We start from the raw sequence: 10931 nt of genomic DNA, 5'->3' as shown, positions 1-10931 counted from the left end.
TGGGATTGAACCTGCTCCACTTCTGCTCCTGAAATGGAGACTGGGGGCTAAGAATTTTTATTATGGCAGAAACTGATGACCATTTCCTTGGTCTTGTCTACTTTTAACTGGAGTTGGTTCTCTCAGCACCATGGCAGAAAATCATCCACCAAAGTCCTGTACTCCACCTCCAGTCCCTCTCAACACACTATTATAGCCATGTCTTCTGAGTAGTTATTCAGATTGCACAGTTTGGAACAGTACTTAAAGTCCACAGTGTCGGTGGTGAATAGTACAGTTCCCCAGGAGCTCCGTTTTTACATAGCAGATTATCTAACACGCATTCCTATAACCTCACAAACTGTCAGTCAAGGATCCAGGTGATACGTGATGCAGCCACATCCATTTTTTGAGCTTCTCACGTATTAATTCTGGCTGGAAGGCTGATGAGAATCAGCCTTCGACAAAGATAAAGTATCAGGTATATCAAAGGAGGAATAGACCTTCTGCAGGAGATGTATAAATTGCAAAGGGTCCTGGGCTTCACCCACCTGTGTCTTTGGGTGCGCCCATATCATCATCTCCATAACCTTCATGATATAAGAGGTCAGAGCGATGTGTTTATGGTCTATAGTGCTTTAGGAAATGCTTCCTTTGGCACTGACCTGACCCAAACATAGTGCACAAATGTAGCTATTGGTAAAAAAAAATTCCACAATTTTACTAAATAACTTGTTCTATATCCAAATAGAAAATTACAACCATAAGTTTTTTAAAACTTGGAATCAGAGTTTTCCAGACCAAAAGTTTAACCAAACCTTCAAGTACCTAGAATATTATACATTTTTGTATGTGAATGTGTGCATGAATGGGAATGACGGATTTCATTGTAAAGCGTCTTTGAGTGTTCTAAGAAAGGATTATATATCTGATTATCTTTCATCAAAAATAAACATGCTTTTGTTCTCATTGCATTTATGACATGAACACAATAACATTTAGCTTTTCTGTTTGTTAGGTTTCATGTTTAATAACTCAGTTACTCAATCATCATTTTAGGTACAGCTGTCTTGTTTTTTGGTCAAACCGAACAAAGTATAATACATTAAAGCAAGTATTTTTGTTCATGTTTTGATTTAATTTATTTTATCTGTTGTTTTAAGCTGGGTAAGATGCGACTGACAGTCCCATGCAGAGCTGTGACATGCTCTCATCTACAGTGCTTTGATGCTGCCCTCTACCTGCAGATGAATGAAAAGAAACCTACCTGGATCTGTCCTGTGTGTGACAAGAAAGCTGATTATGAGAATCTCATTATTGATGGGTTTGTAAAATCATGTTACTTTAATTAGTTACACATCTTAAAATTCTGAAATTTAATTTGTTTTCATGGTCTGAGTAGGTCTGTGAAATATACATATGTTTATAGACTTCTTTAACTTTGACTCTCTAAGTAACTATTTGAACAGCTATAAAAATACAGAAAGATTTTTTATGGGGGTTTCAAATAAATTACACATGGTATGTATTCTTATTTCACCATAATACGCTTAAGATTTCCATCATCATTTTAGGTATAGCTGTCTTGTTTTTTGGTCATTTCTGGCTGGTAAGCCCCACAGATGGATACATTTTGAGGTTACAGGGATAGCTGTTGCTTAGGGCATCAAACAGATGCCTTTACTGACACTAACTATCTTTAACTACCTTTAAGGTTGTATATGTTTAAGACAATTTTTAAAGTATACTGTAAATGTAAAGCGAGTCTTCATTTTATTTATTAGAAAGGGATCAAGATTTCCTAAGAAATGTAAAATTTTCTGTGTGTAAGTATATGGAATTTAGACATGAAAACTAGCACATGCATCTCTTTTAATACTTATAGAGGTTGGAAATGAGCACAAAACCTTTACTCTTTTAATGTAGCCTCTTGGCAATAGTCACCCCGCTATTGCCAACTTTCTTGCTATATTAAGCAACATTTCAGATAAAAAAAAAACAATCGGTATTGGCCAAAATCAAAATTGGCAGGTTAGGCTTTTTAAAGATCATAATTGGTGATTGGCCAGAAAATTGCAATCGGTGCAGCCCTACTTAAGATGGAATACATACACAAATATTCATGATGTATTTTGATTAAATTAATACTCTGGCATAATTTCAATAACAAAAAATGTAATTTATACCAGGCAAGTCTTTCTCACCTGAGAATGTGGACCAGTACTGGGCTGATTCTGAGTCTTGAAACAATTTTAGCAGTGCTCCGGGAGAAGTTTCACATAACTTAGAAGTTGATTAAAAAATAAGGTTTGTTTTAGTCACATAAATTATGAGCAGCAAACAACATATTGCCAACTACAGCTGAGAGTAGCTCACTGATATATTAATGTAGTAGCCATGTAACCTGTTGTAAAAAAAACAATTTTTGTTCAAAACATGTCAGTGATTGGGAACTTTTAATTGTTATCAAACATATCAAACACACTGTTTTTAAGCCAAGAAAAACCTCAAATATTTAGGACAAACCAGGAGAATCAACTCATTTTAAGTTAAAATTCAGTTTCACACAAATACAAACATTCTAGCATAAATGTTTAGATGTTGAACTGGACTGTTCAAGATTGCTGTTGAGCAACATTTCTATTAGCAGCTTCACAAATCTTTTTGGTAAACATTACATTACCAAGAGACATGCAAACATACCTTTATCTTGGCCTTTGTTAACTATTCTATCTCTTTCTTTTCTCTCTCCTTTTTTATGACATTGTTTTGCTAATTTATCTTCCACCGGTGCCTTGTAGGTTTGGATACACATTTCACATTGCACAGCAGCTCATGTTACTGGTGAAGCTTGACCTACCACAACCACCAAGAACCACCCAAGAGCAATTTATTTTTTCTTAGTGTCCATATAAGAAATGACATACATTATGAAATATATATTATTGTTAAAAAAAAACAAAAAAAAAACACAACTTTATCAAGAAATTGTGTGTTTTTGTTAATATAGTCACATAGAAGTCATTACTATAAAAAACCCAAAAAAATAATTTCCCCTTAGGGTGCCCCCAAGTGGCCTCGGAGCCCCAAGTGACTGCTTAGTTTGCTTTTGCCTTGGGCCTGCCCTGTAGTGGAGGATGGTTGTTTACAGTGTATTCAATTTCTGGTAGACATCATAGCGTTGGACTGGTGCATTACATAGACACAGACAAACGTTAGTCCACGGCTCCAAGACGCACGTTTCTTGATAGCTAAGAGCCCTCTCAGCTCCTCTCAACATGGAGAAGGAGCAGCTCTACTCTGAATGTCTCTCAGACAACCAAGGTTTTCACCCTATCTCTAAGGGAGAGCCCAGACACCCTGCGGAAGAAACTCATTGCAGCATCTTGATTCAATTTTGTAGCGATTTTATTCTTTCGGTCATGATCCAGATCGATGAAGGTAGGAATGTAGATTAACCAGGGAATCAAGAGTTTCACCTTTTTAATCAGCTATCTCTTTACCACAACAGGCCGTTACAGCACCTACATACCTGCAGATACAGTCCCAATCCACTTATCAATCTCCCACTCCACTTTTCCCTCACTCATGAGAGTGACATAGATACTTAAATTCCTCTACTTGGAACAGGACCTCTTTTCTGATCTTGAGAAGGCACTCTAGCCTTTCCCGACTCAAGACCATGATCTTGGATTTGGAGGCACTGATCCTCATCTGCTCAGCTGCTTTACAGTGAGCTGTGAACTGCCCTAGCAAAAACTGTAGATTGTGACCTGATATAGCCAATAGAACCACATCATCTGCAAAGAGCAGAGACACGACCCTAAGGCCTCCAAAATGTATCCCCTCAACACCTTGGCTGCACCTAGAAATTATGGCCATGAAAGTTATAAACAGAATTGGTGAAAAAGGGCAGCCTTCATAGAGGAAACAAGCCTGACTTACTGACTTATCACTTGCCCTACTAGTACCATCAACTGCTTGTGGGGTTCCACAGGCCAAAAAGACCCAACAGGATTCCTTCTTTAACCTGATACCATCTCTTACTTCAACAGTTGTACAAATATTTTTTTTATTTTAGCTATTTCTTACTTATTTGGTTATTTTTTTATTGCTTTATTATATTTCAATGTTTAAGCTACTGGTGATCCAGGTAGCTAATGTCACTTTAAATGAGATGTCAAAATAAACTTTGACTTAACTGAGAGAAAAGACAAATTTATTCAAAAAGGGTAGTGAATTAAGTGAATATTTTACTCTCTTCTCAGTTTATTCTTGGAGATCCTTAATGACTGCTCAGATGTTGATGAAATCAAGTTTCAAGAGGACGGGACCTGGTGCCCAATGAGACCGAAGAAAGATCCGGTCAAGTTCTCTGTTCATTCAGTTGGAAAAGAAGAATGTAAGTACATAATATTCTCTAATCACTTAGTACCAGTATAATAATTATAATAGGAAAATAAATAATTGGAATTTAGTTATATACCGTCTTGCAAAATTATTCATGCAGTTTGAACTTTTTTATATTTTGCGATGCTACAACCACAAACTTCTGTGTGTTCTGAATTTTTTTTTAGAACTATTCAAGTGTTGCATAGTGGAAAGTAGTGAATTGAAAGATATGCATAGTTTTGAGAATAAAAAAGTACAAAAGGCATGCATTTTCCCTTACACGCATTGACACCCCTTAATAATTTCCAGTGTAACTCATACATAAGTTCCTTATTTAATAGTTAATTTTTTGCATGTTCACCATTAACAAAGACTAGTTCTAAATTCAGACTAACCACTAAAATATTTTTGAACCAAACTTAAAGGGCTGTACAGAGGTGCAGGATTAAAGTCCTGCAGCCCATGCAAGGACAAGGGGGACAGGAGGGACAGGAGTATAGGGGGGCTTTGCTTGAGTAAGGTCCCCCTGCTCAAGCCAACACATGTTCATACCCATCTGATGTTTGCCATTGACCATCTGGATGTTCTGGAAAAGGTCAAGTTGTCTGATGACAAAAAAAATAGTGCTTTTTGGTCAAAACTACACTCACCGTATTTGGAAGAAGGAGGATGAGTACAACCTCAATAATGCAATTCCAACATCCGCATCCAACTATTGCGGATGTTGGAATAATGCAATTCCAACATCCGCAAAGAGTGGAAACATCACTCTTTGCGGATGCTTTTTACAAAGATGACGGTCTCCTTCCCTCAGTAAAGGCACTGAAGATGGGTTGTGGTTGGACTTCCAGCATGACAATCATCTGAGAGAACCTGCTAGTGGTTTACAAGGTAGAGCATGTAAATGACCGTTTATTTTCTGTCACATGAGCTCAAAGTTCAACGTGTACAGTAGTGGCAGTGTTTCTTGTTTTCTGTGATCTATAATGCTTTGCACACACATCAACAGCTGATATTTTGATTTAATTTAAAATAATGGCAAATAAATACAATAGATGAATACAACTGACAGAAATAGGTGAAACATTTTTATATTTAATGGTGGAGAAAATAATTTCTTTTTATCTGTAAATTGGAAGAATAATGAAACAAAAATAGACATTTTCGTTTCATTATTCTAACAATTTACAGATAGCCCTAAAATGTTATTAATGCACTCCATATTTTATTCTTTCCATGTGTTTGACATCATTGAAAAGCTTAGTGCGCATGCACCACAGTGTGTTCAGTCTGCTGCAGTTACTCCTGCTTATATTTTTTTTCCTTACTTTTTTATATTTCCTTCATAATTTTATTTTCAAGGTACAAGAAAATCCTGTTCTGCAGTGGTGGTAAAGAGAGTCTGGATCTTTTTCTTCGCTGTATTTTTTGTGTGTGTTTTTTGTATTTTATTGAACACACCAAGTTACAATTAAATTTACAGCAATGCAAACAATAAACAGAGTGGATAGATGTATAAAATTATTAAGTCCATCCCATCTCAGGAACATCACAAAATGATCTCATCCTATTTATAAGCATGGCATCAGAAAACCTTCATTCTACTTTCAGATTCTTGCTTAATACAATTCAGTAATATGCTAATAATAACTAATATTAACAAAGTAATCATAATGACGCTAACAATGCTATGTAATATAATACATCCAGACAGTTATACCTATACTAATGTTTGAATTGTTTAATGTTTGTACATTGTTTTAATTCCACAATCAAACTGTTCCATAGTTTCACATTGTGATGTGAAACTATGGAACAGTTTGATTGTGGAATCAATCTGAAACGCAAAAACTTCTTGTGGTTTTGATCTTACAAACTTTGAATTTGTATTTTCCTTTGAAATTATAAAATCCTTCTCTTGAAAACCATTTTTTAAAATATTTTCGGGTAATTGTTCATTTTGTGCTTTAAATAAGTAAGTTTTAATAATTTATAATGTATAAGTAATGGATTTGTGTGATCCAGATTGGTAACCTCATTGACAATTCTTATTGCTCTTTTTTGTAGTTTAATAAATTTGCATAATTATTGCCCCATATCTCTGCACGGTAACTGAGGTACAGTAATACTAAGGAACAGTAAAAAATGTGTCATGCTTTCTTTCAACCAACAGTTTGGCATTATTCAATATGAAAATACTCTGATATTTTCTTTTGGATATATCGAATATGTGATTTCCAATTAACCTTATCAATAATAACTCCAGAAATTTGTGTTCCTGAACCCTTTCTATATTTACTCCATTTATCTCTATTTTTTATTTCAGAACTTTTCTGCAATTCCCAAATAGCATTATTTTAGTTTTAATCAAATTTAATAACGTGTTACCATCAAACCACACCTTCAGTTTGTTCATTTTCTTGTTTATATTATTTAGTTGTTCTTCCATATGATTTCCAACAAAAATATATTTGTCATCTGCAAATAATACAAATGACACAAATACTACTGGGCACAACAACTTGACTGCTTCGTTTATACCACGGATCAGCTGATTGCGCTGAAGCTGCTCGGCATGGTGTCCAGACCCACAGAAATCCCTGAAGAGATGTGGAGAAGGACACATCAATCAGAGGAGGAAACAAACAGCAGAGGAGAGCAATAAGAAAGAAACCACAGAAGCTTATGGAGAAGAGCAGATATAAGCCGTTTCTTTCTCTCCATTACTATGGGCAACATAAGATCAAAGGTCAACAAGATGGAGGAATTGTCCATCTTGACCACTTCATGACCACCTGGCCAGGAGACAAGCAAGTATGGGGAATGTAGCATAATGTGTTTTACGGAGACATGGCTGAACCCGGACATTTCTGATGCCAATGTCTCCATTGAGGGCTACCAGGCTGTTTGGGCCGATGGGGATTGCACCAAGAATGGTAAGCGGAAAGGAGGGGGGCTTGCCATTTTAGTAAACAACCATTGGCGCAATCCTGCTAAGATAACGGTCAAGGAGCGAATCTGTTGCCTGACATTGTACTCTTGGCGGTTGGACTACATCCATTTCACTTGCCCCGCGAATATTCCCATGTTGTCATGGTGACTGTTTACATTCCTCCACTCCAGTGTAGCTTGCTTGCAGACTGGACATCCTACTGCATTCATGATTTTCTCAGCTGATTTTAATCAGCTGAGACTTCACGTTGACTTCACAGTATTACTGCAGATTAAAGACGACCCTGTATATTATTTAATGCAGTAACCCTGATATTCCTGTATCTTGTAGTAATTTAGCATTTATTTATATATTTTTTTTGTGCTTAGGAATTGTGGAGAGGATTATCCAGTATATAAAGAGGTATTATGGAACAAGACTTCCTACTATACATGTTAGTGTTTTCCCCTTTTGGTATGTTCATTTTGGGTGAAATTGGACAGGAACCTGTCCAATTTCACCCAGTGTTTGAGCTGTCCCACCTGAGAGAAGAGAACTCTGGACCTGCTGTATGCTAACGTAAAGGATGCATACAGTTCCTCTCCCCTCAATCCACTTGGATGGTCGGATCATAACCTGGTGTACCTCAGCCCATGTTATATACCTCTGGTGAAGAGACAGCCTGCAACTACGAGGACAGTGAGGAGGTGGTCAAAGGAGGTCACTGAGACACTACAGGGATGTTTTGAGGCCACTGACTGACAGGCACTCTGTGAGCCAAATATGGAAGACATCCAATAAGACATGCCGTAAGAACGCAAGTAGCAGCATTCCTGATCAACTACAACTGTCTAATTGAGTTATTAGGCATGCCTATGAAGACACTGTTGCAGTAAGAAACATCTTATTGTGGCCTTGCCAGTCTCCAGACCTGAACCCAATAGGAAATCTTTGGAGGGAGCTGAAAGTCTGTATTTCCCTGTGACAACCCCAAAACCTGAAGGATCTGGAGATCTTTATGGAAGAGTTCTCCAAAATCCCTGCTGCAGCAAACTGGGGCTTTTGTAAATGATTGAGTAATTGAGTATTACAGTATATATGTTATTCTGATGATTAATAGAGTAATTAAAAAAAAAATATTTGATTAAAAAAAATTGGTAAATACTGTTATAACAGCAGTATTGTCAGATATAGGCCTACATTTTCATATTTCAGCATCCCTAACAGTTTTCTATAGTTTAGAAAATTTACCTGTAACAATAATAGCACACTTTTGAAGTTAACCTGGACAAAAAATGTTCAAAAATCTGAAAATATATTCAATTTAATAATAAAGAGCCAGACTTACAAAGACATTTGTAAAAAAAAATAATAATAATAAAAATGTTGATGCATCAGCTTTTAGTTTATGTATCCATCTTCAGTCAGTTTAATAGATGAACACTCACTTTGCCCATGCTTTTATGTCCATTTGAGTGGCTGGATTTGGCTCCTCTGTCACATGCAGAAGCACATCTACCAGCTGTGTTCTGCCAGGTTGCACTCCATTACCCATTTGTTGCGACCAGGATTGTGGTAACTTTATTTTCCGGTTTGTTTGTAAAGCTGCACTTACATTAAGGATCAATTACAGCGCAGCCAGCCGTTGTGTTCAGTCTATCTGCTCACCTGTAACAAAACACCCTCTGCGCTCTTCCCCGCCGTTCACTCTGAAGCAGCCACCAGGCAGCAGCTCCAGGAGGAGAAAGACTGCTGTACTCCAGGCATCGCTCTAGCCAATGTAAGGTTGCTTGAAATGATAAAAACCATTATCATAAATCAATGAAATAACTCTGTATTCCCTGACCGAACTTGAAAATTGAATGTTATGCTGCTAACACTTATCATTCGTCAGCAATTCATCGGCAGAAGTAAAGGTGTTGCGCAACACAAAGAATCACATGATATGCTAAATAAAAAAAACATAATTTAACAAAGCTTTGAGGCAGATAATTTGGCTCAAGGAATTGTAATAATCAAAGTACTCAAATCATTTGAGGAATTGTTACAGCCCTGGTGCAAACCTCGTTGAGAAGAACAGGAAATATCTGACATCTGTAATTGGAAACAAACTTTTCTGTACCAAATATTTAGTTTTGTTTTTCTGATGTATCAAATACTTATGTCATGCAATAAAATGCAAATTAATTTATTAAAAATCACTTTCACTATCAGAGAAAGAGTTATTCAAAAAAATTATCAAAATTTTCAAAAAGTTTAGAAATTTCTTATAAGACTATAAAATTTGAAAGAGTCTTATGGGAGCAGATGCTCCCACCAGATACTAATGATTCCCAAAATACTAAAGGTCACAGACTGATGGAGCCTAAAAAGATCAGTGCTATTCAAGACATCTGTTAAAAAATCCTCAGACCATTGTTCTCCAGAGATCACTGATAGCTAAGTTCAAAACAGAACTGCCTAAATAAAAAAGCATCTTCAAGCAAATTCCGATTCCCAATTTCTTGTTTAATTTGAAAATTCTTAATGGCGTTCTGGGAGATGCAAATACTTCACTAGCTGGAATTAAGTAAAATGCCATTCTTTAAGAGTGGTGTTTTAATGTGTTAATGAAAAAATTTGGAATCACACTTGAGGTCTAATCTTTAAAAGGTTTATGTGTATGAAAACTGGTGCAAACTTGATGGCACGCACAAAGCTGATGTACAAACCAGGTGAAAACAGGTATGTGTCAGTAAAAAAGCATCATTGCACACACAATCCATTTAGGATTCAAGGAGCAGGAAGGAATTGGACTCTAAGTGCTAATGCAAAAATGTCAGACTCAGGTTTGAACTGAGTCCCAGCCCGACTGTGCAGGAGGGCATTCAGGCTCTATAACCATCACTGCTCTCAATAAACCCAATAACTATTTTTCATTCCTGTTGTTATTTGCAGTTTTTCTAATTTTCTAATTTCTGCTGCTACTTACACATATACCCCCAATTCTGTACTGGATCACTTTAAAATACCCAGACAAATGCCACTTGGTCGGTCCCACAACCCCTTTCCAAAGCTTACACACGAAGGTCATCAGGATAAAAATAAAAATGAGTAATTGATAGGCCAATACTAATGTTAATAGCGATATATCATGCATTCGTAATGTAAATAATGAAAGAGGTGGGTAAAAGGAAGGCTGGGACTGTGTGCTTAACATACTATATATTTATGAGGTAAATGGATCTCTAAAATATTGTTTATGGTAATAGAGCATGTTTAATATTTTTAACATTATTTTTCAGCCACAACTCCTTTACACCAGTCATCAGTGGTAGTCCATCCTGTGGAACCCAATCTCAACAAGAAAACTGATGTAATTGATCTGACACTAGAAAGCTCCTCATCTTCTGATGATGATGATGATGATACAAGCACAACCCCCCCATCTAAGAGACAGTGCATTTACATCTCCAAGAATGAGGAAATTCATGCTAAAGGGTAAGCTGAATTTAAAGTGTGCTTTGATTAACATCAATAGATCTGTTAAAAAGATGCTGTATGTAAATCTTTACACATAGTTATTCAGTATTCACAACCACCTTCAGCATGTTATATTACTATTTGCACCTATATATATATATATATA

At 36.4% G+C, this 10931-nt stretch overlaps 1 protein-coding gene across 2 annotated transcripts in view; it reads left to right on the top strand.

The window, feature by feature from the left end:
• The window catches only part of pias2 (protein inhibitor of activated STAT, 2), a 67263-nt gene that overhangs the window by 43196 nt on the left and 13136 nt on the right, over nucleotides 1-10931 (top strand). The window contains exons 9-11 of one of the 2 annotated variants that reach the window (XM_007540361.2): nucleotides 1143-1303; nucleotides 4248-4381; nucleotides 10588-10783. In XM_007540361.2, coding sequence (XP_007540423.1) covers nucleotides 1143-1303; nucleotides 4248-4381; nucleotides 10588-10783 — 491 coding nt within the window. The remainder of the gene's footprint in view (nucleotides 1-1142; nucleotides 1304-4247; nucleotides 4382-10587; nucleotides 10784-10931) is intronic. The other variant, XM_016664972.1, reaches the window with a different exon arrangement.

Source organism: Poecilia formosa, unplaced genomic scaffold (genome assembly GCF_000485575.1).
Source record: "Poecilia formosa unplaced genomic scaffold, Poecilia_formosa-5.1.2 Scaffold535, whole genome shotgun sequence".
NCBI lineage: Eukaryota > Metazoa > Chordata > Actinopteri > Cyprinodontiformes > Poeciliidae > Poecilia > Poecilia formosa.
The sequence above is the reverse complement of the archived record's forward strand: the minus strand, read 5'-3'. Positions and strand labels throughout refer to the sequence as shown.